Source organism: Bos grunniens, chromosome 3 (genome assembly GCF_055505025.1).
Source record: "Bos grunniens cultivar Pamir isolate PY7600 chromosome 3, Bosgru_T2T1.0, whole genome shotgun sequence".
NCBI lineage: Eukaryota > Metazoa > Chordata > Mammalia > Artiodactyla > Bovidae > Bos > Bos grunniens.
Genome location: NC_141167.1, coordinates 86,438,681 through 86,465,011, shown reverse-complemented (window position 1 = coordinate 86,465,011; position 26,331 = coordinate 86,438,681). Strand labels below are relative to the sequence as shown.

At 38.9% G+C, this 26,331-nt stretch overlaps 1 protein-coding gene across 2 annotated transcripts in view; it reads left to right on the top strand.

Moving 5' to 3' along the window:
• Nucleotides 1-26,331, top strand: part of LOC147375952 (mitochondrial adenyl nucleotide antiporter SLC25A24-like) — a 92,643-nt gene that overhangs the window by 12,634 nt on the left and 53,678 nt on the right. The window contains exons 2-3 of one of the 2 annotated variants that reach the window (XM_086391516.1): nucleotides 3,864-3,990; nucleotides 13,855-13,942. In XM_086391516.1, coding sequence (XP_086247642.1) covers nucleotides 3,864-3,990; nucleotides 13,855-13,942 — 215 coding nt within the window. Of the gene's footprint in view, nucleotides 1-3,863; nucleotides 3,992-13,854; nucleotides 13,943-26,331 lie in introns of those variants that run through there. The other variant, XR_015160594.1, reaches the window with a different exon arrangement.

Sequence of the window (26,331 nt, the reverse complement as noted above, 5' to 3'; positions counted from 1 at the left end):
TGCAGGTCAGGAAGCAACAGTTAGAACTGGACATGGAACAGACTGGTTCCAAATAGGAAAAGGAGTACATCAAGGCTGTATATTGTCACCCTGCTTATTTAACTTATATGCAGAGTACATCATGAGAAATGCTGGGCTGGAAGAAGCACAAGCTGGAATCAAGATTGCCGGGAGAAATATCAATAACTTCAGATATGCAGATGACACCACCCTTATGGCAGAAAGTGAAGAGGAACTAAAAAGCCTCTTGATGAAGGTGAAAGAGGAGAGTGAAAAAGTTGGCTTAAAACTCAACATGCAGAAAACGAAGATCATGGCATCTGGTCCCATCACTTGATGGGAAATAGATGGGGAAACAGTGGAAACAGTGTCAGACTTTATTTTTTTGGGCTCCAAAATCACTGCAGATGGTGACTGCAGCCATGTAAAAGATGCTTACTCCTTGGAAGAAAAGTTATGACCAACCTAGACAGCATATTGAAAAGCAGAAACATTACTTTTCCAACAAAGGTCCATCTAGTCAAGGCTATGGTTTTTCCAGTGGTCATGTATGGATGTGAGAGTTGAATTGTGAAGAAAGCTGAGTGACAAAGAATTGATGCTTTTGAACTGGGGTGTTGGAGAAGACTCTTGAGAGTCCCTTGGACTGCAAGGAGATCCAACCAGACCATTCTGAAGGAGATCAGCCCTGGGATTTCTTCGGAAGGAATGATGCTAAAGCTGAAACTCCAGTACTTTGGCCACCTCATGCAAAGAGTTGACTCATTGGAAAAGACTCTGATGCTTGGAGGGATTGGGGGCAGGAGGAGAAGGGGATGACAGAGGATGAGATGGCTGGATGGCATCGCTGACTCGATGGACGTGAGTCTAAGTGAACTCCGGGAGATGGTGATGGACAGGGGGGCCTGGCATGTTGCGATTCATGGGATCGCAAAGAGTCGGACATGACTGAGCGACTGAACTGAACTGAACTGATGGGATTAATAGTTACATACCATTATATATAAAACAGATAAACAGGATTTATTTATTTAGCACAGGATCTGTATTTAATATCCTGTAATACCTCTAATGGAAAAGTATCTAAAGCTACATACGTGAAACTAACACAATATTGTAAATCGAGTATAATTAAATAATGTCAAATAAAGTTATTAATATGGTCTTTCTCTCAGAATATTGTACTGTACAATTTAATGCTTTTTCTGTCTTAACTAAGCACTTACCACATTCTGTGGCCATAACTTTTGTGGTTTGAGGTGTGACAGCAAAACTGGCGTGAATTTCTTTTTCCTTCTTCACAATTTTACTGATAGAAAATTCATTCATACTGTAGATCTTGGCAACCTCAGTATACAGTTTTTTTTCTTCCTTATCAGTCAAGAACTTTCCCATTTTTACTTAAAGGAAGAATTTTATGGCTTCTCTTGGACATATCCAAATTTTCAGCATTACCACTCTTGTGTTTTGGGGCCAAAAGTAAAGTAAGTGTTATTCGAACCCAAGAACTGTGATACTATGACAGGCAACATGATAATCTAGATTGATGGCTAGTAAGTGAATAAGGAGTGGGATATCTGGGCAAAGGGATAATTCACATCCTGGTCAGGATGGAACCTGATGGAATGAGATTTCATCACACTACTCAGAACGGTGCTTAATCTAAACCTTATTATTTCTGGAATTTTTCACTTAATATTTTCAGACTATGGGTGACCATGTGTAACAAAGTTGAAAAATATCAATAACCTCAGATATGCAGATGATGCCACTCTAATGGCAGAAAGTGAAGAGGAACTAAAGAGCTTCTTGATGAGGGTGAAAGAGGAGAGTGAAAAAGCCGGCTTGAAACTTAACATTAAAAAAGCTAAGCTCATGGCACCCCGTGTCATCACTTCATGGCAAATAGAAGGGAAAAAAGTAGAAACAGTGACAGATTTTATTTTCTTGGGCTCCAAAATCCCTGTGGATGGTGACTGCGGCCATGAAATTAAGACACTTGCTCCTTGGAAGGAAAGCTATGACAAACCTAGACAATGTTTTAATAAGCAGAGAAATCACTTTGCTGACAAAGGTGCATATAGTCAAAGCTATGGTTTTTCCAGTAGTCATGTACAGATATGGCAGTTGAACCACAAAGAAGACTGAACACTGAAGGATTGATGCTTTCAAATTATGGTGCTGGACAAGACTGTTGAGATTCCCTTAGACTGCAAGGAGACTAAACCAGTCTATCCTAAAGGAAATCAACCCTGAATATTCATTGGAAGGACTGATACCTCAAATACTTCGGCCACCTGATGCAAAGAGCCAACTCATTGGAAAAGACCTTGATGCCGGGGAAGATTGAAGGCACAAGGAGAAAGCGGCAGCAGAAGATAAGCTGGTTCAGTAGCATCACTGACTCAATGGACATGAATTTGAGCAAACTCCAGGAGATAGTGGAGGACAGAGGAGCCTGGCGTGCTGCAGTCCATGGGACTGCAGAGCGTGGGACATGACTTAGTGACTGAACAACAACTGAAAGTGCAGAAGGTGGGGAAGGGGTTGCTACTATTCTTGGACTTTTTTAAAGTTGGGAAGTACTGAGACATATTGGCTCCAAACAGATATTCTCAATGATGTAATCAGGAGGGTTGGAAGATAATTAAATATGAATAATTTTCTCACTGTGATTTAATGTTAATATTGTTTCCATGTAAGCCCCATATATCATCCCACTTACTGGGAAATACTACCTACAGAATTAATTTGGAATCCATTTTGTGACATGTAAGTTCTCATGATCTCTCCCCTGCCTACCTTATCTCCTACTTTTCTCCCTTGCATTTTGTCCTTAGCAAATTAGAACTATTTAGGGTTGTTATAATGATTAAATGAGATTGTATATATAAAGTGCTTAAAAGGAAGTGCTCAATAAATATTAGCTGTTATCATTATCATCATTACTGTATTTTTTCTAACTAATATATGTTCTGCTTGCTTACAAATACTGTCACATATTCTTGGAATGCCCTGTCCCATTGGTCTGCCCAGCTAATGCCAATTATTCTTTGTAGTTCTCAGTTCAAGTCCTCTCCCTCTGTGAAGACTCTCCTGAATCCTCCCACACTCCACTGTACCTTGAATACATTCCCATCACATCACCTAACAAATTCTCTTTTATTATGTGAATGGTCTCTACTAGTCTGTAATTTCCTTCAGGGCAGAGACTGCATCTTCCTGTCTTTTAATCCCTACCGCATAGTGCATTGCCCAGTTCACAATATTAATTCAACAAATGTAGATTAAGGACCTTGGTATGCCATACTCTATGCTGGGCATTTATGGTACAAAGATGAATAAGACATGATCTATGCCTTTGAGATAGGAAACTCCTAGAAATATATATGATAATGCATTTTAAAATTATTCATTTTTTGTTCAAAAAAGCAGAGCACCTTAGTGAGGTTTGAACATATACTCTTCATAAAGCTACATCTCAAATCATAATCTGTGGGTCATATTGGAATCTCACATATTTTATCCCATTGAGTTTAATGGAGTATGAGGTCTCTGATCGCAAAGACTATATACCTTACTTACTATCTTTATTCCCTCAAGGTATATGGCATTCATTTTTTACCTTAAGTAAACACTTACTTACATGTACGACTCATAATTATTTGAAATGAGTTTTGACTTCAGTATTGAACAAATTAAAAATCACCGAATGTATTTAACTTTGTAGCTGTGACTGAAAAACTAGGACAATGAATGTGGGTAGAAATCGTAATTAGTATGAGTGAAATGTGCCAATGTTAACATGGTATAGTAGCTTTACTTGCTATATATCTCTGTAATGAGTTTCTTCTTTCTTATAGGATATTTATAAAACTGTAGATACCAATGCTGATTCTGGATTGAACTTTGAAGATTTTATGCGCTACGTTAAAGACCACGAGAGAAAAATGACGCTGGCATTTAATAGTCTGGACAAAAATAATGATGGTGTGTGTGTGTGTTTTATCCACAGTTAGATTAACATGAATAATAACTGTGAATACTAAAGGATGTTTTTACTAGCTTTTAACTTACTCCCACTATCAAATACTCAATTATATCTATTACTTGTCTTGTGGTAATTTTTTAATTTCTAAGAGTAATATGTGAATGATATTTATTAGTATTAAAATTTCTGTGGGGTTAGTCATATCTTTAATAAAATTGTTTTTTGTCTTCTGAATTTAAAATTTCTTGGCTTAATAAGTAGACCTCTTCACTTTTTTGCAATATATGAGCTAAAAGTATCATGGTGATTAAAATCATTAACATTTGTTGTTTTCTAGCTGACTTTGAAAATATTTCAGTTGTAGGAAAGTTAGTTAACACAGAGAGATAACAGATAGAAAGAAACAGTTACCTGTGACCTTGCTGTCTAGAGATCAGGCTTAACATTTTAATATATTTTTATATTTCCTTTTAGACTTTTTGTTTCTATCTCTTTCTTGGTCTTTTTCTCTTTAAGTGAAATTGTGGTCACACTATATGTATAGTTTGATGTCCTACTTTTTTTGTTTAATGTCAGTGTAAGCATTTCACTTCATTTAATGTTCTTTGCAAGCACAGTTTTTAATGACTTTGAAATATTCAGTTGGTGAGTAGATGTATCTAATCAATCCCATATTTTTAAACATTTAGAATGTTTCCAGTCTTTTATACATACAATCAATATCCATGCTGATTTGCAGAGGAAAGGAATACTCATATTTTGTTACAAATCCTTAAATCAAAGAGACTAAATGTAAAAGTAGAATACCATTTCTGCATTCACATATGGCTAATTCATCATGGGTAATTAGAAATTAAGTATACTTTATTTATGAAACATATTAATTTAAAAATTTTGTGAAGTCGAATTTTTTAATTGAAAAATCCTAAGTATACCAGAAAAGATGTTTTAAGGATTTCACTGATGAATTCTTTGTAAGACAAAGTGTAACCTGAATATTACAAGCTTTAGTGACCTATAAGCACAGAAGTGGTTGTATTTCCCTTAATATCCAAACCATAGGTTTCAAGCTTCCATTTACCTTCCAGGAGAAAGTTTAGGCCTTTGTGGGCCCTCCTACTTAAATAGTATCCAGAAGCTTTAGAAGTACTACTCATTCATATCTATGAATTAGACCTGGTCATCATTTGCTGTTGATCTAAGACTGATAGTTCTATTCTTGTGCTCTTCTGGAATTTCACTGCATTATTGATGATTACCACCATGATCGTCATTTGTAAGCTGAAAATGCACTGTATCATAATCAGTGAAAGTAGGAAACCCCTAGTAAAAAATGTATTACTATCGTCTCTGAAAATCAGTGCTTACAGCTCTTGGTAATAATAGAAAATACTCTTTTTGAGGCTAGATGGCCATCCAAAGTAATGTAATGATATAGCAATATAGATCTTTTAATTTCTGCCTTGACTGGTCAAACTGGAACATCACAGGCAAGTCCTGAAGTGGCACCATTCTGGAAGAGCTCTTGTCTGAATTCCTACTGGCTTCTTTTGTTTTTAGCATCTGAGCCGTGACAGTAGGTGTGAAGCTCTACTGTGGCTACCAGAGCTGCCGCCCACCTGCATTGCAGAGTGCAGGCCCTAGCAGACCTGCAGAGGCCCTGTTCTGATTGAGGCGCCTGCTTTGTGTCATCATTGCTGCCTCCTCAGCGACCACACTTCTGTAAAGCTCAGACAATTTACCTTGGCCATGATGCTTTTTGTGGTTATGAATGGGAATACCTCCTCTATTACAGATTGAATTTGTTGTTGTTTAGTTACTAATTTGTATTCGACTTTTTGTGACCCCATGGACTGTAGCCCCTCAGGTTCCTCTGTCCATAGGTTTTCCCAGGCAAGAATACGGGAGTAAGTTGCCATTTCCTTCTCCAATGGAGTGAATTGTGTACCCTAAAAGATAAGTTGAAGTCCTAACCCCCCAGATCTCAGACTGTGATCTTATTTGGAAATAGGTCTTTATAGAAGTAACCAAGAAAAATGAGGTCATTAGGGTATGCCCAATACCCTCTGTCCATGGAATTCTCCAGGCAAGAATACTGGAGTGGGTAGCCATGCACTTCTCCAGAGGATCTTCCCAACACAGGGATCAAACCCAGATCTCCTGCATTGCAGGCAGATTCTTTACTGTCTGAGCCACCAGGGAAGCCCAAGAATACTGGAGTGGGTAGCCTGTCCCTTCTCCAGGGGATCTTCCTGACCCAGGGATCAAACCCAGATCTCCTGCATTACAGGCAGATTTACTGTCTGAGCCACCAGGGAAGCCCAATAGGACAGGTGTCACATAAAGGGGAAATTTGGATACAGGGACAGACATGCACAGAGGGAGATAATATGAAGTAGCCATTTGATAATGGAGTCAGGCTTGGAGTGATGTGTCTGTAAGCCAAGAAATACCTGAGACTACCAGACACTAGGAGATAAATACAGAACAGATCCTTCCATAGCATCTTCCAAAGGAGCATGGCCCTGCCAACACCTTGGTTTTACAGACTTTTGGCCTTCATCATTTTTTGGCCATATTTTGGCCAATATTTTGGCCAATAATCACTTTTGGCTTAAATTCCTATTTAAGCTACCCAGATTGTGGTCCTTTATTACAACTGCCCAAGGAAACAAATACAGTCCTCCCTCTTATTTGCTTAATCAGAAATTGTCCAATGCAGCATATTTTGGGCCTCAAAGTACAGCTTTTTAAATTCATATGAACATGCTGCTACTTTCTCCCAGAGTGTTTCTAGATTGGCTGGGTTAAGGTAATTTCTTTTTTTTTTTTTCTCCTTTTTTTAAAAAATTTAAATTTATTTATTTTAATTGGAGGCTAATTACTTTACAATATTGTATTGGTTTTGCCATACATCCACATGAATCCGCCACGGGTGTACACCTGTTGTGCATCGTTGACTGTGGAGCCAATCTTTCCCCCCAAATCCTATTATTGGATCTGGCTCTGTACATGATATCTTTTCCCTTCTTGTCCTTCCTGACAATATTGTTGAGACTCTCCCAGTTCATCACATATTAATGTGTATAAAACACTAATAGTAGGATTCAATTTTTACCACTGCATTTTCTGTGTCCCAGGAGGGTTTCCAGGCCTTATGCCAATCAATGGAGGCAAGAGGATGCTTGTGGGCTGGTGTACTATACTATCAAATTCACTAGCTGGAAGCATTCAAGGCCCAATGTGAACTGATCTGCTTAACTTCTCTCAAGAAGTATCTGAGTCCCTACTTCTGCGGAGCCAGAATGTCCTTGGAGTGTGGTCATAAATATGTGAAATGAAGTAATTCTTAGACATAATTTCATCATTAAGGTTCTTTTTTGGAAGGAGTTTTTTTTTTTTTTTTTTAGATTGGGAAAATGGTGGGAAAGAAACTAGAAATTTTTGTACTTTACCATCTGCCATGCCTGTTTTAGCTGCTTTATCTTCTGTATCTTATTTTTGTCTCATGCAGTCCTCATAGCAGCTACCTTTTACGTATGAGAACAGTAATGCTAAGTAATACATTTGGTATTTCAGTGAACCTCATCTACAGGGTTTATGCCTTTGTGTAACCCTGAGCCACATTGACCTGGGCTTGGCCATTTGACTTGCTTCAACCATTAGGACCATTATTGTTGTTTAGTCCCTGAGTCATGTCCCACTCTTTGCAACCCCATGGACTTCAGCATGACAGGCTTCCTTCACTTTCACTATCTCCTGGAGTTTGCTCAAATTCATGTCTATTGAGTGGGTGATGCCATTCAACCATCCCATCCTCTGTCGTCTCCTTCTCCCCCTGCCCTCAATCTTTCCCAGCATCAGGATCTTTTCCAGTGAGTTGGCTTTTTGCATCAGGTGGCCAAAGTATTGGAGCTTCAGCTTCAACATCAGTCCTTGGAATATTCAGGACTGATTTCCTTTATTTTATTTTTTTATTTTTTGCAAGGTGCTTTTATTGGTACTATAAAGTCAACTTTACTGCCATGAAACTGTCTGGCCATATCTAATTTCCTTTAGAATGGACTGGTTGGATCTCCTTGCTGTCCTAGGGACTCTCAAGAGTCTTCTCCAATGCTACAGTTCAAAAGCATCAATTCTTCAGTGCTTGGCTTTCTTAGTGGTCCAACTCTCACATCCGTACATGACTACTGGATAAACCATAGCTTTGACTAGATGGACCTTTGTCTCAGTTTTTTAATACACTATCTAGGTTTGTCATAGCTTTTCTTCCAAGGAGCAAGTGTCTTTTAATTTCATGGCTGCAGTTATCATTTGCAGTGATTTTGAGGCCCAAGAAAATAAAGTCTGCCAGTTTCCATTTTTCCCCATCTTTTTGTCTTGAAGTTATGGGACCAGATGCCATGATCTTAGTTTTTTGAATGTTGAGTTTTAAGCCAGCTTTTTCACTCTCCTCTTTCACCTTCCTCTTTCACCTTCACCTTCCTATTCACTTTCTGCCATTAGGGTGGCCTATTTCATTTCCATCTGTGCTACATTTCCATCTGATGTAAAAGACATGTGAGTGAAGCCATCTTGGATTTTCAGCTATGGTCAAACCTCTAGATCACTGAATTCACATGAGTGACCCAGGTAAAATCAGCAGAAGAACCAATGTGTTGAACCAAATTCTGATTGCATACTATTATCAAATACATTCTTATTAAACCAGTAAAATTTGAGATGGCTTGTTAACTTAGCAGAATAATCTGTAGTATAGAAGTGGAATAGTTTGCATTTCCCCCTGGAATTACAGGACTGGAATAGTCACAGTCTTCCTCTCCATGCATCTAACTACTGTTACTCTAGCAAATCCATTTCAAGCCCATCTTTGTCAGTGAACACTTGCTGTATATAATTAAAGACAACATTGAATCTCCCATTCAGTCCATAGGTATTGATTATATTCTGAATTACATTACCTAATTTTTCTCTACATCATAGCTTGAAATTTTAACTTCTTTTGCATAAGGATTAATTACTTAATGTAATTATAGGTCAATGAAACAGAGAATTTTTGAGCAGTTATGTGAGCTAGAGCACTAGGAACTGTGTTAACAAAGATTTTCAGAAGCAGACAGTTTTGGGGCAAAACCAATACAATATTGTAAAGTAATTAGCCTCTAAGTAAAATAAATAAATTTAAATGTAAAAAAAAAAGAATGAATAGCCATACACAAGCTAGACTATGATAATTGCTATACAAGTGATAGAGGGAGACTTTAATTGTGCTCAGGAACAATTTAGTTTTCTTCTGGGTCAATATATAAACAGAGTTGGAAAGAAAGGAGTTTTTTTAAGAAATTATTTTTTATTTAACATATAAAAATTGGAAGATTTTATATAAAAATTCAGTTTTCCCAGTTTTCTTTAAAATGAAACATATGACCCACTTTCAGTTCAGTTCAGTCGCTCAGTCGTGTCCGACTCTTTGTGACCCCATGAATCGCAGCACGCCAGGCCTCCCTGTCCATCACCAGCTCCCAGAGTTCACTCAGACTCACGTCCATGGTAACTTTACAACATGGTAAAAATCAGTGGGGTTTAGTAGCATTTACTCCATTTGTACAGATATCCGCTCCCCATAGACCATAGTGTTTGCCACCCTAATGTGAAGGTCAATACATGGTACCACTCATCTCTGCTCTTCCACTGGGTTTTCATTTTTTGTTTGTTTGTTTGTTTAAGTATAGTTGATTTACAGTGTTGTATTCGTTTCAAGTATACAACAAATTGATTTACTTATATATGTTCTTTATATATATATATAGTTGTATATTATTCTTTTTCAGATTCTTTTCCATTGTAGGTTATTACAAGATATTGAATATAGTTCTATACATGTAGGACCTTGTTGTTTATGTCCTCTACACAGTTAGCGTGTATGTGTTAATCTCAGCCTTCTAATTTATTTCTACCCCATCCTTTTCCTTTGGGATAACCATAAATTTATTTTCTATATCTGTGAGTCTGTTTCGGTTTTGTAAATAAGCTCATTTGAATCATTTTTTTAGCTTCCACATATAAGTGGTATCATATGATACTTGTCTTTGTCTGACTTACTTCACTTAGTATGATAATCTCTAGGTCTATCTGTGTTGCTGCAAATGGCAATATTTCATGTTTTCTTATGACTAATATTCTATTGTATATATGGAATATTCTTTATCTATCCATCAATGGACTTTTAGGTTGCTTCCATATCTTGGCTGTTGGTAAAGTAATGGTGGTAAATAATGCTGGAGTGAACATTGGGGTATATATATCTTTTCGAATTAGAGTTTTCATCTTTTCTGGATATAGGCCCAGGAGTGGGATCGGTAGGGATCATGTGGTAACTCTATTTTTAGCTTTTTAAGGAACAGCCATACTGTTCTCCATAGTGGTTGCACAAATTTACATTCCCATCAGTAGTTTAGGAGGGTTCCCTTTTCTCCACGTCCTCTTCAGCATTTTTTATTCTGGATTTTTAATGATAGCCATTCTGACTGCTGTGAGGTGATACCTTTCTGTAATTTTTCTTTTCTTTAATAATTACTGTTGTTGAGCATCTTTTCATATACTTGATGGCAACCTGTATGTCTTCTTTGGAGAAGTGTCAGTTTATGTCTCCTGCTTATTATTATTATTTTAAAAAAATATTGAGATGTATGAGCTGTTTGTAGTTTTTAGATATTAATCCCTTGTTGGTTGCATCATTTGCAAATATTTCCTCCTAGTCCATAGGTGGTCTTTTCATTTTGTTCTGTGATTTCTTTGGCTGTGCAAAACTTTTAAGTTTAATTAGGTCTCATTTATTTATTTTTGCTTTTGCTTCCATTACTCTAGGAGACAGATCCAAAACATTATTCCTGCGATTTTTGTCAAAGAGTATTCTGCTTACTGTTTCCTCTAGGAGTTTTATAGCCTTACATTTAGGTGTTTAATCTATTTTGAGTTTGTTTTTGTGTATGGTATTAAAAATGTTCTAATTTCATTCTTTTAAATGTATCTATCCAGTTTTCCCAGTACCACTATTGAAGAGACTCTATTGTATATTCTTGAATTCTCCACTGTATATACTTGCCTCCTTTTTTGTAGATTAATTGACCATAAGTACATGACTATACCTGGGCTTTCTATCCTGAAGAAAGGTTTTTTTTTTTTTTTTTTTGCAGAGAGAACAAAGGCAGAAATTGTCAGACATAGCTTGTTAAAATGCCATTTCAAATTTGGCCCTAAATTACTATTTTTTGGGGAAAATTTCACTGATATATAACATATATAGCCAAGTGCATACATTATAAGTAAAAGTGAGAGAGTCATTTCCTAGGTAGGTTGATAAGGAGTCTAGGGGTCCCCAAGGAGAGAGGGCTCTGGAATTCTCAAGGAGGAAGAAAGGACAAACTTTTCCTTCTCTACATTCCTTAGGATTATATAACAATAATGTATCCTGCCTGAGGACAGTCTCTGGATTAAGCCTTCTGGCTAATTCTGTTATTTTAAAATGTAAATTATGGGGGTTGGTCTGGTGAGGTCTTTACAACTTCCAGACATTCTTTGGATTCATTGGAGAGTATATAACTTCATTGCTAACACTAGCAAGGGGGTACTCTTTCTGCCCCCTTCTGAAGCCTATGTCAGAAGCTTTCTCTATGTCCTTTATACTTTAATAAAACTTTATTACACAAAAGCTCTGAGAGATCGAGCCTCGTCTCTGGCCCCGGATTGAATTCTTCTCCTCTGGGGGCCAAGAATCCCATGTCTTCGTGTGATTCAACAACAACCTTTCAAAAGCTTCACAAATTTTTCCAAGGCAAACATACAACATGAAAACAACATACAGATAAAGAAGCAGAATATTAGTAGCATCTCAGAAAGATCCATTTTGTATCCTCTCCAAATCACCACCACCCTCCAAAGTACCTGCTATCCTGCTTTCTACTGCTATGTGTAAGTTCCCAGTCTATCTTTGTTAAACAAATAAGTTTACCATGTTTATACTTTACCTTTTGTTGAAATGCTTTTGTTTCTTTGGTGGTCTCTTGCTTATCCTTTTATAGTACTTCATTTGTGACTCTTGTTTTTCATTCCTTTGTCTTTCCACTGCACATTATTCATAGCTCTTCTATGACATACAATAACACAGAGTGATATATTTTTATAGTAATTAGTGCATGCATACAAACTGGTAAACTCCTTGGGGTGGTTGGTTCATTAATCTTTGACTTCTTTCACATTTAGCATAGTGATTTGAATAGTAAACTTTAAAAAATTATTGTATAGTGTTTGAAAATTATAATGGGATATAATGGCATAAGACAGAGGATTCAGCTTCCTCATTTGAAAAAAACTTTCTAGGCAGGCCAGTAAATTCCACCCTGTATAAATTCCACCAGTAAATTCCACACTAGGGGCCTCAGAGTCATTGTAAAGAATCAGAGTTTCTACGTATGACTATTTGGGCTTTGTTTATAGGCTACATAAATAATATATCTCATATATATGTATACTCTTTTTACTTATGCATATTTTAAGTGCATGCATATGCAGCTATGGTTAGTAAAGTATAATATAAGTTATGACTGAATTTATGTTAGTTTTTTGACATTATATAGTTTTCATCTAGATGACACTAAAGTTGATTTTTTAAATAATTTTTTTCATATTTGGTGTCCTCAACTATTTGTTTCCATGGGAAGAATTAAAAGATTTTTTTTTTCATTTGAGGAGTGACATGATTATATATGTGGTTTAGGGCTTGAGGACAGTATGGACTACTTAATTTTTCTTTCAGAACATCTAGCAGTGTGAGATTGAAATGCGTGATAGGCTTGTATTAAATATATTAGTAGTTTTGAGTTATTTAACATCGGATATGCTTGTGTTAAAAAGAGTTTGGTGTTCCATCTTATTTTAAGTAGGCTATTTCTTTTAAAACTTATCTTATAAAATGTTGAGTAGCCTTATTTTCATGCCCCTGAATCAGATCTTCAGAATTAGCTTTTTCTTTCCAAGTAAGTACAATAATCAATATCTGTTATAGATCTGTAATCTCTGATTAGAAACCCTTGGGACCAGATATGATTAGAAGTTTAGAATTTGGATTTTAGAAAAGAAATATAGCACATATGTGATATGTTATATAATACTCTTCTTTGGAGAAGACTCTTGAGAGTCCCTTGGACTGCAAGGAGTTCCAACTAGTCTATCCTAAAGGAAATCAGTCCTGAATGTTCATTGGAAGGACTGATGTTGAGGCTGAAATTCCAATACTTTGGCCACCTGTTGTGAAGAGCTGACTCATTTGAAAAGACCCTGATGCTGGGAAAGATTGATGGCAGGAGGAGAAGGGGACGACAGAGGATGAGATGGTTAGATGGCATTACCAACTCAATGGACATGAGTTTGGGTAAACTCCAGCAGTTGGTGATGGACAGGGAGGCCTGGCATGCTGCAGACCTTGGGGTCACAAAGAGTCAGACACAACTGAGCGACTGAACTGAAGTGAACTGATATAATACTCCAGGTGGGGTCTGGAGCACCACTGTGCAATTATATACATGAATATTTCTTCAGTGAAACAAATGAATAACCGTATTGGATTAGAAAAATAATTGACTAAGATTAACCTCACATCAGCTTAAGGTAGGTTTTGTCATATAGTGAATTTTGGTGCCATACAAAAAGTCTAAATTTTTAGAACTTTTAAAGCTTTGGGTTTTGAGTGTGGGATGATAGGCCTATAAAATATGTGGACTTTTAAAGGCTATTGCCTTATAAGTATATTTTGCCTTGTTATTGTTTCAGATTTGTTAACTTGACATATTTTCACTTTTTTAAAGGAATAATAGAAACTTCAGAAATAATTGCTGTTTTGAAATCACTGGGTATAAATATTTCTGAAACTCAAGCAAAAAAGATTATACAAAGGTCAGCCCTTACCCTTATTTTTAATAGTTTTAATTTTTGTTTAATATGTACCTGGTGGTTATAAGTATAGCTTCTTTCTTCTCTTCCTTCATTTCTTTCCTTTCTATTTCTGATAATGTCACCTTTTATTGACAATGTTTTAAGAAAGATCCCTAAGAAATTTGTTGAAATGCTATTGACTAAAACAGGAAGTATTCTTCTTAAAGTCCTCAGAAAGAGATTCTTCATGCTTCCAGTTCAAAGAATGGTTTTAATTCTCTTAAGTAATTGATTAAATTTTTTAAAAAATTTTGTTGAAGTACAAAGAAGTATATAATTTATGTATCCAACTTGATGAATTTGTTGGTAAGTGTGTACCCAGGAGGGCTTCCCTGGTGGCTCAGTGGTAAAGAATCTGCCTGTGAATACAGGAGACATGGCTTTGATCTCTGGGTCAGGAATATCCCCTGGAGGAAGAAATGGCAACCCACTCCAGTATTCTTGCCTGGAGAATCCCATGGACAGAGGAGCCTGGCAGGCACAGTCCATGGGGTCGCAAAGAGTCTGACGTGACTGAAGTGACTTAGCATGCACACACACATACACCCGGGAAACCATAACCATAATCTATGCCATAAACATATGCATCACTTCTTAAAGTTTCTTCCCACCCTCTTATTACTGTTATTAATTTTATGATAAGAACACTTTCTTATAGTTAAAACTTAAATTTACTTGTTTTTTAAATTTGGGTATAACTGATACATAATATTATATTAATTTCAGGTGTATAACATAATGATTCAATATATGTATATAATGTGAAATGATCACCTCAATAGGTCTAGTTAACATCAGTCACCATATATAGTTATAGATTTTTTTTATGATGAGAGCTTTTAAGATTTACCCTCCACCTCTGGTAACCACCAATATGTTTTCTCTATCTATAAGGTCTTTTTCTTTCCTTTCTTTTTCTTTCTTTTGATTCCATGTATAAGTGAGATCATATAGTATTTGTCTTTGTCTGTCTGACTTGTTTTACTTAGCATCATGCCCTTAAAGTCCATCTGTGTTATTGCAAATGGTGAGATTTCCTTCTTTATGGAAGGAATTTACCAGGGATACCATCTGGTCCTGGACTTTCTCTGTTGGTACATTTTTGTTTACTGATTCAGTCTATTCAGTCATTCCTCTGTTCAGATTTTCCGTTTCTTCATGATTCAGTCTTGCTAGGTTGTATATTTCTAGGAATTTATCCAGTTCTTTTAGATTTTACAATTAGTTGGCATATGATTGTTCATGCTGCTGCTACTGCTAAGTTGCTTCAGTCGTGTCTGACTCTGCGAGACCCCATAGACGGCAGCCCACCAGGCTCCCCCGTCCCTGGGATTCTCCAGGCAAGAACAGTGGAGTGGGTTGCCATTTCCTTCTCCAATGCATGAAAGTGAAAAGTGAAAGTGAAGTCGCTCAGTCGTGTCCAACTCTTAGCGACCCCATGGACTGCAGCCCACCAGGCTCCTCCATCCATGGGATTTTACAGGCAAAGTACTGGAGTGAGGTGCCATTGCCTTCTCCGTAGATTGTTCATAGTAGTGTGTTATAACCCATTGTGTTCCTGTGGCGTCAGTCTTAATGTCTCCTAATTCTTTTCTGGTTTTATTTATTTGAGTCTTTTCTCTCTGTTTTTAGTTAGTCCAGCTAAAAGTTTGCCAATTTGGTTTACCTTTTTAAACAAACAAGCTTTTAATTTTGGTGATCTTTTGTTCTATGGATTTGGGTTTTGGTATTTATTTCTGCTCTGATCTTTATTATTTTTTTCCCTTCTGCTAACTTTGGGCTTAGTTTTTTCTTCTATTCTAATTCCTTGAGGGATCAATTAGATTGTTTATTTGAGATCTTTATTTAAAAAAAATGTTGACATTTATTGCTATACGCTTCCCTCTTAGAACTGCTTTTGCCGCATGCTTTAAGACTTGTTGGAGAAGGCAATGGCACCCCATTCCAGTCCTCTTGCCTGGATGCAGTCCATGGGGTCACTGAGGGTTGGACATGACTGAGCAACTTCACTTTCACTTTTCACTTTCATGCATTGGAGAAGGAAATGGCAACCCACTCCAGTGTTCTTGCCTGGAGAATCCCAGGGACGGGAGAGCCTGGTGGGCTGCCGTCTCTGGGGTCGCACAGAGTCAGACACGACTGAAGTGACTTAGCAGCATAAGACTTGTTATGTTGTGTTTCTATTTTCACATCTCATAAGACTTTTTTATTTCTCTTCTGATACCTTCCTACACCCACTGGTTGTTCAGAGGAGTGTTGTTTAATATCTACATACTTGTGAATTTTCCAGTTTTCCTCTTGTTATTGATTTCTAGTTTCATACTATTGTCAGAAATGATACTTGGTATGATTTCAGTCTTAAAGTTGAGACTTGTTTTGTGACCTAAGACATGATTGGTCCTTGAGAATGTTCCATGTGCACTGGAGAAGATTATGTATTCTGCTGCTGTATTTGTTTTTTAGGTTCATTTGGTCCAATGTGTAGTTCGTTAATTATTTCTTCACTGATTTTCTGTCTGGATGGTTTGTCTGTTGTTGAAAGTGGGAGAGTGAAGTCTTATACTGTTCTTTCATTGCTGTTTCTACCTTCAGGTATGTTAGTATCTGCTTAATATATTTAGTTCAATATTTGGTTCATATAATATATATGAATATTATAATTATAGTCTGTTAATGAAGTGACCTCTCAATTATTATATAGTCTCATTATTTGTCTCTTTTTATAGTTTTTGAATTAAACTCAAGTTATTCATACTTTGCTCTATTTTGGTTTCTATCTGCATGGATTATCTTTTCCCATCCCTTCTCCTTGAGACTATGTGTATCCCTAAAGCTGAAATGAGTCTCTTTTAGGCAGCAAGAAGTTAAGTGTTGTTTTTTAAAGTTTATTCAGCCACTCAATGACTTTCGTTTGGAGAATTTAATCATTGATAAGTTGCTGCTAAGTCATTTCAGTCGTGTCCGACTCTGTGCGACCCCATAGACGGCAACCCACCAGGCTCACCTGTTCCTGGGATTCTCCAGGCAAGAACACTGGAGTGGGTTGCCATTTCCTTCTCCAATGCATGAAAGTGAAAAGTGAAAGTGAAGTCGCTCAGTCTTGTCCGACCCTCAGTGACCCCATGGACTATAGCCTACCAGGATCCTCCATCCATGGGATTTTCTAGGCAAGAGTACTGGAGTGGGTTGCCATTGCCTTCTCTGGCCATTGTACCCCATGGACTATAGCCCACCAGGCTCCCCCATCCCTGGCATTTTCCAGGCAAGAACAGTGGAGTGGGTTGCCATTTCCTTCTACAATGCATGAAAGTGAAAAGTGAAAGTGAAGTCGCTCAGTCGACTCCAACTCTTAGTGACCCCATGGACCGCAGCCTGCCAGGCTCCTCTGTCCATGGGATTTTCCAGGCAAGAGTACTGGAGTGGGGTGCCATTGTCTTCTCCACACATTGATAAGTAAGGACTTACATATTATTTGCTTAATTGTTTTTTAATGGCTTGTAGTTTCTTTGTTCCTTTATTCTTCTCTAGCCATCTTCCTTTTTGATTTTGTGACTTTGTGTGGTAATTGCTTTGACCTCTTTCTCTTTCTCTTGTCTGTTATAGCTTTTTGCTTTGTGATTACCATGAAGCTTACATAAAACATCTTATAAAGTATTTTAAGCTGAATACAAGTTAACTTTGCATACAAAAATTCTACCCCTTTACTTATTTTCTTGGGCTCCAAAATCACTGTAGATGGTGACTGCAGCCATGAAATTAAAAGATGCTTGCTCCTTGGAAGAAAAGCTATGACAAACTTAGACAGCATTAAAAAGCAGAAATATTACTTTGCAAACAAACATCCGTGTAGTCAGAGCTATGATTTTTCTAGTAGTCATGTATAGATGTGAGAGTTGGACCATAAAGAAAGCTGAGCCCCAAAGAATTGATGCTTTCAAACTCTGGTGTTGGAGAAGACTCCCGAGAGTCCCTTGGACTGCAAGATCAAAGCAGTCAATCCTAAAGGAAATCAGTACTGAATATTCATTGCAAGGACTGATGCTGAAACTGAAACTCCAATACTTTGGCCATCTGATGTGAAGAAATGAGTCATTTGAAAAGACCCTGATGCTGGGAAAGACTGAAGGCAGGAGGAGAAGGGGACAACAGAGGATGAGATGATTGAATGGCATCACCAACTCAATGGACATGAGTTTGAGTAAGCCCTGGGAGTTGGTGATGGACAGGGAGGCCTAGCATGCTGCAGGGCATGGGGTTGCAAAGAGTCAGACAAAACTGAGCGACTGAACTGAACCCCTTTACTGCCCCCAAAATTTTAACTTTTGATATTCAGATCAGATCAGTCACTCAGTCATGTCTGACTCGTTGCAACCTCATGAATCCCAGCACACCAGGCCTCCCTGTCCATCACCAACTCCCGGAGTTCACTCAGACTCACGTCCATCGAGTCAGTGACGCCATCCAGCCATCTCATCCTCTGTCGTCCCCTTTTCCTCCTGCCCCCAATCCTTCCCAGCATCAGAGTCTTTTCCAATGAGTCAACTCTTCGCATGAGGTGGCCAAAGTACTGGAGTTTCAGCTTTAGCATCATTCCTTCCAAAGAAATCCCAGGGCTGATCTCCTTCAGAATGGACTGGTTGGATCTCCTTGCAGTCCAAGGGACTCTCAAGAGTCTTCTCCAACACCACAGTTCAAAAGCATCAATTCTTCGGCGCTTAGCCTTCTTCACAGTCCAACCCTCACATCCATACATGACCACAGGAAAAACCAGAGCCTTGATTAGACGAACCTTTGTTGGCAAAGCAATGTCTCTGCTTTTGAATATGCTATCTAAGTTGGTCATAACTTTCCTTCCAAGGAGTAAGCGTCTTTTAATTTCATGGCTGCAGTCACCATCTATAGTGATTTTGGAGCCCAGAAAAATAAAGTCTGACACTGTTTCCACTGTTTCCCCATCTATTTGCCATGAAGTGATGGGACCAGATGCCATGATCTTCATTTTCTGAATGTTGAGCTTTAAGCCAACTTTTCCACTCTCCACTTTCACTTTCATCAAGAGGCTCTTTAGTTCTTCTTCGCTTTCTGCCATAAGGGTGGTGTCATCTGCATATCTGAGGTTACTGATATTTCTCCAGGGAATCTTGATTCCAGCTTGTGTTTCTTCCAGTCCAGCGTTTCTCATGATGTACTCTGCATATAAGTTAAATAAGCAGGGTGACAATATACAGCCTTGACGAACTCCTTTTCCTATTTGGAACCAGTCTGTTGTTCTATGTCCAGTTCTAACTGTTGCTTCCTGACCTGCATACAAATTTCTCAAGAGGCAGATCAGGTGGTCTGGTATGCCCATCTCATTCAGAATTTTCCACAGTTGATTGTGATCCACACAGTCAAAGGCTTTGGCATAGTCAATAAAGCAGAAATAGATGTTTTTCTGGAACTCTCTTGCTTTTTCTATGATCCAGCGGATGTTGGCAATTTGATCTCTGGTTCCTCTGCCTTTTCTAAAACCAGCTTGAACATCAGGAAGTTCACGGTTCACATATTGGTGAAGCCTGGCTTGGAGAATTTTGAGCATTACTTTACTAGCATGTGAGATGAGTGCAGTTGTTTGGTAGTTTGAGCATTCTTTGGCATTGCCTTTCTTTGGGATTGGAATGAAAACTGACCTTTTCCAGTCGTGTGGCCACTGCTGAGTTTTCCAAATTTGCTGGCATATTGAGTGCAGCACTTTCACAGCATCATCTTTCAGGATTTGAAATAGCTCCAGTGGAATTCCATCACCTCTACTAGCTTTGTTTGTAGTGATGCTTTCTAAGGTTCACTTGACTTCACATTCCAGGATGTCTGACTCTAGGTCAGTGATCACACTATCGTGATTATCTTGGTCATGAAGGTCTTTTTTGTACAGTTCTTCTGTGTATTTTTGCCATCTCTTCTTAATATCTTCTGCTTCTGTTAGGTCCATACCATTTCTGTCCTTTATCGAGCTCATCTTTGCATGAAATGTTCCTTTGGTATCTCTGATTTTCTTGAAGAGATCCCTAGTCTTTACCATTATGTTGTTTTCCTCTATTTCTTTGCATTTATCGCTGAAGAAGGCTTTCTTATCTCTTCTTGCTATTCTTTGGAACTCTGCATTCAGATGTTTATATCTTTCCTTTTTCCTTTGCTTTTCGCTTCTCTTCTTTTCACAGCTATTTGTAAGGCCTCCTCAGACAGCCATTTTGCTTTTTTGCATTTTTTTTCTGTGGGAATGGTCTTGATCCCTGTCTCCTGTACAATGTCACGAACCTCCGTCCATAGTTCATCAGGCACTCTATCTATCAGATCTAGGCTCTTAAATCTATTTCTCACTTCCACTGTATAATCATAAGGGATTTGATTTAGGTCATATCTGAATGGTCTAGTGGTTTTCCCCACTTTCTTCAATTTAAGTCTGAATTTGGCAATAAGGAGTTCATGGTCTGAGCTACAGTCAGCTCCCGGTCTTGCTTTTGCTGACTGTATAGAGCTTCTCCATCTTTGGCTGCAAAGAATATAATCAATCTGATTTCGGTGTTGACCATCTGGTGATGTCCATGTGTAGAGTCTTCTCTTGTGTTGTTGGAAGAGGGTGTTTGTCATGACCAGTGCATTTTCTTGGCAAAACTCTATTAGTCTTTGCCCTGCTTCATTCCGTATTCCAAGGCCAAATTTGCCTGTTACTCCAGGTGTTTCTTGACTTCCTACTTTTGCATTCCAGTCCCCTATAATGAAAAGGACATCTTTTTTGGGTGTTAGTTCTAAAAGGTCTTGTAGGTCTTCATAAAACCATTCAACTTCAGCTTCTTCAGCGTTACTGGTTGGGGCATAGACTTGGATTACTGTGATATTGAATGGTTTGCCTTGGAAACAAACAGAGATCATTCTGTCGTTTTTGAGATTGCATCCAAGTACTGCATTTCGGACTCTTTTGTTGACCATGATGGCTACTCCATTTCTTTTGAGGGATTCCTGCCTGCAGTAGTAGATATAATGGTCATCTGAGTTAAATTCACCCATTCCAGTCCATTTCAGTTCTCTGATTCCTAGAATGTCGACATTAACTCTTGCCATCTCTTGTTTGACCACTTCCAATTTGCCTTGATTCATGGACCTGACATTCCAGGTTCCTATGCAATATTGCTCTTTACAGCATCGGACCTTGCTTCTATCACCAGTCACATCCACAGCTGGGTATTGTTTTTACTTTGGCTCCATCCCTTCATTCTCTCTGGAGTTATTTCTCCACTGATCTCCAGTAGCATATTGGGCACCTACTGACTTGAGGAGTTTCTCTTTCAGTATCCTATCATTTTGCCTTTTCATACTGTTCATGGGGTTCTCAAAGCAAGAATACTAAAGTGATTTGCCATTCCCTTCTCCAGTGGACCACATTCTGTCAATTAGTATGTTTTTTAATATTGTGTACCCATTAATAAATTATTGTAGCTATAGTTATTTTTAACACTTTTGTCTTTTATCCTTTATGCTAGAGTTAAGTGATTTATACAATACCATTACAGTCCTAGAGTATTCTCAGTTTGATTTACCTTCACCAGTGAGTGTTATTCTTTCATATGTTTTCATGATATTAATTAGTGTTCTTCCATTTCAACTTAAAGAATTCTACTTAGTATTTCTGGTGAGGCAAGTCTGGGAGTGATGAACTCTCTCAGGTTTTGTTTGCCTGGGAAACTGTATCTTCTTAATCCCACTCTCTCCTGAACTGTAAGATATCTGCTTAGGAGTCTGCTGATAGCCTCAGGGAAGTTACCTTGTATGAAGTGAATTTTGTTTCTCTTGCTGCTTTCAAAATTCTCTCTTCTCTGTGACAATTTTTGTCTCTGACTTTTGACAATTTTAGTATAATGTGTCTTGGAGAAGTCCTCATTAGGTATGGGGACTTCTGAGTTTCATGTACTTAGATGTTCATGAAAAAGTGAAAATGAAAGTCACTCAGTTATGTCTGACTGCGACCCCACAGACTATACAGTCCATGGAATTCTCCAGGTCAGAATACTGGAGTGGGTAGCCTTTTCTTTCTCCAGGGGATTTCTAACCCAGGTCTCCTGCATTGCAAGCAGATTCTTTACCAGCTGAGCCACAAGGGAAGCCCGAGAATACTGGAGTGGGTAGCCTATCCCTTCTCCAGCAGATCTTCCCGACCCAGGAAGTGAACTGGGGTCTCCTCCATTGCAGACAGATTCTTTACCAACTGAGCTATCAAGGAAGCCTCCTCAAATCTGGGTGAAATTTTCAGCCATTTTTTTTTAAAGACGCTTTCTGCCCCTTTTGGAGAAGGCAATGGCACCCGCTCCAGTACTCTTGCCTGGAAAATCCCATGGATGGAGAAGCCTGGTAGGCTGCAGTCCATTGGGTCACTAAGAGTCAGGCACTACTGAGCGACTTCACTTTCACTTTTCATTTTCATGCATTGGAAAAGGAAATGGAAACCGACGCCAGTATTCTTGCCTGGAGAATCCCAGGGACAGTGGAGCCTAGTGGGCTGCCGTCTATGGGGTCGCACAGAGTTGGACACGACTGAAGTGACTTAGCAGCAGCAGCAGCAGCCCCTTTTCTCACTCTTTCCTTCTCAGACACCCATAATGTGTATATTGTTTTTCTTGATGGGGTCCATAATTCATATAGATGTTTTTCATTTTTTCTTTTATTCTTCTCTGACAGGATAATTTCAAATGCTCTGTGTTTGAGTTCACTGATTCTTTATCCTTCTTAAGTCTGTTGTTGATATTCTGTATTGCATTTTTCATTTCATTCATTGTATCTTCAGCTCCAGAGCTTCTCTTTAATTCTTTTTTTATGATTTCTGTCTCTCTGTTGAACCTCTAATCTTGTCCATGTGTTTCTTTTCCTGATTTCATTGAGTCGTCTATCTGTGTTATCTTATAGCTTGTTTAACTTATTTAAAACAATTATTTTGAATTTGTTGTCAATTTGTAGACCTCCATTTCTTTGAGATCAGTTACTGAAAAGTCAGAGATCTGTTCAAGAAAATTAGAGATACCATGGGAACATTTCATGCAAAGATGGGCTCGATAAAGGACAGAAATGGTATGGACCTAACAGAAGCAGAAGATATTAAGAAGAGATGACAAAAATACACAGAAGAACTGTACCAAAAAGATCTTCACGACCAAGATAATCACAATGGTGTGATCACTGACCTAGAGCCAGACATCCTGGAATGTGAAGTCAAGTGAACCTTAGAAAGCATCACTACAAACAAAGCTAGTAGAGGTGATGGAATTCCACTGGAGCTATTTCAAATCCTAAAAGATGATGCTGTGAGAGTGCTGCACTCAATATGCCAGCAAATTTGGAAAACTCAGCAGTGGCCACACGACTGGAAAAGGTCAGTTTTCATTCCAATCCCAAAGAAAGGCAATGCCAAAGAATGCTCAAACTACTGCACAATTGCACTCATCTCACATGCTAGTAAAGTAATGCTCAAAATTCTCCAAGCCAGGCTTCAGCAATATGTGAACCATGAACTTCCTGATGTTCAAGCTGGTTTTAGAAAAGGCAGAGGAACCAGAGATCAAATTGCCAACATTCGCTGGATCATGGAAAAAGTAAGAGAGTTCCAGAAAAACATCTATTTCTGCTTTATTGACTATTCCAAAGCCTTTGACTGTGTGGATCACAATCAACTGTGGAAAATTCTGAAAGAGATGGGCATACCAGACCACCTGACCTGCCTCTTGAGAAATTTGTATGCAGGTCAGGAAGCAACAGTTAGAACTGGACATGGAACAACAGACTGGTTCCAAATAGGAAAAGGAGTACATCAAGGCTGTATATTGTCACCCTGCTTATTTAACTTATATGCAGAGTACATCATGAGAAACGCTGGACTGGAAGAAACACAAGCTGGAATCAAGATTCCCTGGAGAAATATCAGTAACCTCAGATATGCAGATGACACCACCCTTATGGCAGAAAGTGAAGAGGAACTCAAAAGCCTCTTGATGAAAGTGAAAGTGGAGAGTGAAAAAGTTGGCTAAAGCTCAACATTCAGAAAACTAAGATCATGGCATCTGGTCCCATCACTTCATGGCAAATAGATGGGGAAACAGTGGAAACAGTGTCAGACTTTATTTTTCTGAGCTCCAAAATCACTGCAGATGGTGACTGCAGCCATGAAATTAAAAGATGCTTACTCCTTGGAAGGAAAGTTATGACCAACCTAGATAGCATATTCAAAAGCAGAGACATTGCTTTGCCAACAAAGGTTCGTCTAGTCAAGGCTATGGTTTTTCCTGTGGTCATGTATGGATGTGAGAATTGGACTGTGAAGAAAGCTGAGCACCGAAAAGTTGATGCTTTTTAACTGTGATGCTGGAGAAGACTCTTACGAATCCCTTGGACTGCAAGGAGATCCAACCAGTCCATTCTGAAGGAGATCAGCCCTGGGATTTCTTTGGAAGGAATGATGCTAAAGCTGAAACTCCAGTACTTTGGCCACCTCATGCGAAGAGTTGATTCATTGGAAAAGACTCTGATGCTGGGAGGGATTGGGGGCAGGAGGAGAAGGTGACAACAGAGGATGAGATGGCTGGATGGCATCACCAACTCAATGGACATGAGTTTGAGTGAACTCCGGGAGTTGGTGATGGACAGGGAGGCCTGGCGTTCTGCAATTCATGGGGTCACAAATAGTCAGATACAACTGAGCGACTTAAGTGAACTGAACTGGAAAGTATTGTGTTCTTTTGTCAGTCTCGTGTTTTATTGATTTTTCATGTTTCTTGTATCCTTTAATTGACATATACACATTTGATGAAGTCTGAAGTCTTTCAGACTTTCCAGAGTGGTTTTGGTGGGGAAAGACCTTCACTTGTGGGTAGGTACAAGGGTGCCAAGTGGGGGGTATGTGGCTGTTCTGATTCTGTGAAAAGCCCAGTGACATAATTTCTGTGCAACTCTGTCAGCTGACTTTGGCATCAGTGAAGATTACCAGGATCCTCAATGGCCAAGGCTGTAGAGGTCTGTAAAGTGATGAGGACTGTTGGAGTCTTTGATGCACAAGTCGTCTGGAAACCTCTTGATCTCCTTGTCTCCAGTGGAGCTGTCCTAGCCAAGGGGATAAGTCATGGTGCTGGATCCAGCTTGTAGGGTCCCCTGTGATGGTAGTGCACAGCTACTGATGTGTGGGTACCTGTGGAACAGCCTTTGAGCCAGGGTCTGGAGCACAGATGCTCATGGATTGACAGTAGTTCCAAGGTTCAGCATGCTGGCTAGTTCTCCCTGGCAGTGCCTTCAATATCTGTGGTGCAACCATGCATGGAGAAGCCACAGAGCTGGGGATTGAAGTGCAGGCTCTTTTACAGTGACTGTGGCTCTGGGGTCCAAGGCACTAACTAGCCTGTAGTCACAGTGGCTCTGGTGTTTGAGATGTAGGTGTGAACCAAGAAGCCACAGAGCAGGGGTTTGAACACATGTGTGCTAGAGCAGCCGTGCTGCTGGGGCCTGAAATGTGGGTGCGTGGGGGGAGTAGCCAGGGCTCAGGGATTATGGTGGCCACAGGCCTGGTCCCAGGATGGTGCAATAGAGGCTCCCTCTGGTGAGGGTGCACAGCATCTTCATCTCCATTGCGTCCACGGCAGCAACATCTGTTGTTTACTTTGGCGGCAAAAGCTGCCAGTGTTCTCTCTGGAGCAGGCTCTGGAGTCTGCACCGATGCCACTTCAGGTTCCTTCACTGTGAAAGCTGTGGGGAATCTATGGCTGTTGTGGGGCCTGTTGAAGTCCTCAGTGGCAAAGGCTGCTGGGGCCCTCCATAGAGCAGGCAGCTGGAGACCATGATGACACCTGCCACTTGGTGGATGTCAACCCTCACCCTTCTTTGTTTCTTGCCATCTCCACACATATCAGCTAAGTGAGCCTCATCAGGGATTGTTTCTGTGTGATCATTCTCCACTTTTTTTTTTTTTTTACTCCGTCATGTTGTTATAGTTTCTTAATTGGATTCTTGAACCCTCTCAGGGATCTTCTCATTTCTGGGTAGCTGTCTAACTATAGTTTTCTTGTTGGGGGAGGAATAGTACCTTCTGCTCTGCTATCTTACTGAGGTTGCTAACATCTCCTTTTGTTTAAGAAAAAAGAATGGCAAAGGCAAAACTCATTACAAAACTTAAAAGAAGCATTTTATAACTATTAGAGATTTAATTCACTTGGAATATATAACAATTCTAAATATGTATGGATCTAAAAACGTAGCCTCAAATTTATGAAGCAAGATGAAACAATGATTGTAGTAAGAAAGTTTATTGCACATTTCTCAGTAATAGTACAAGCACACAGGAA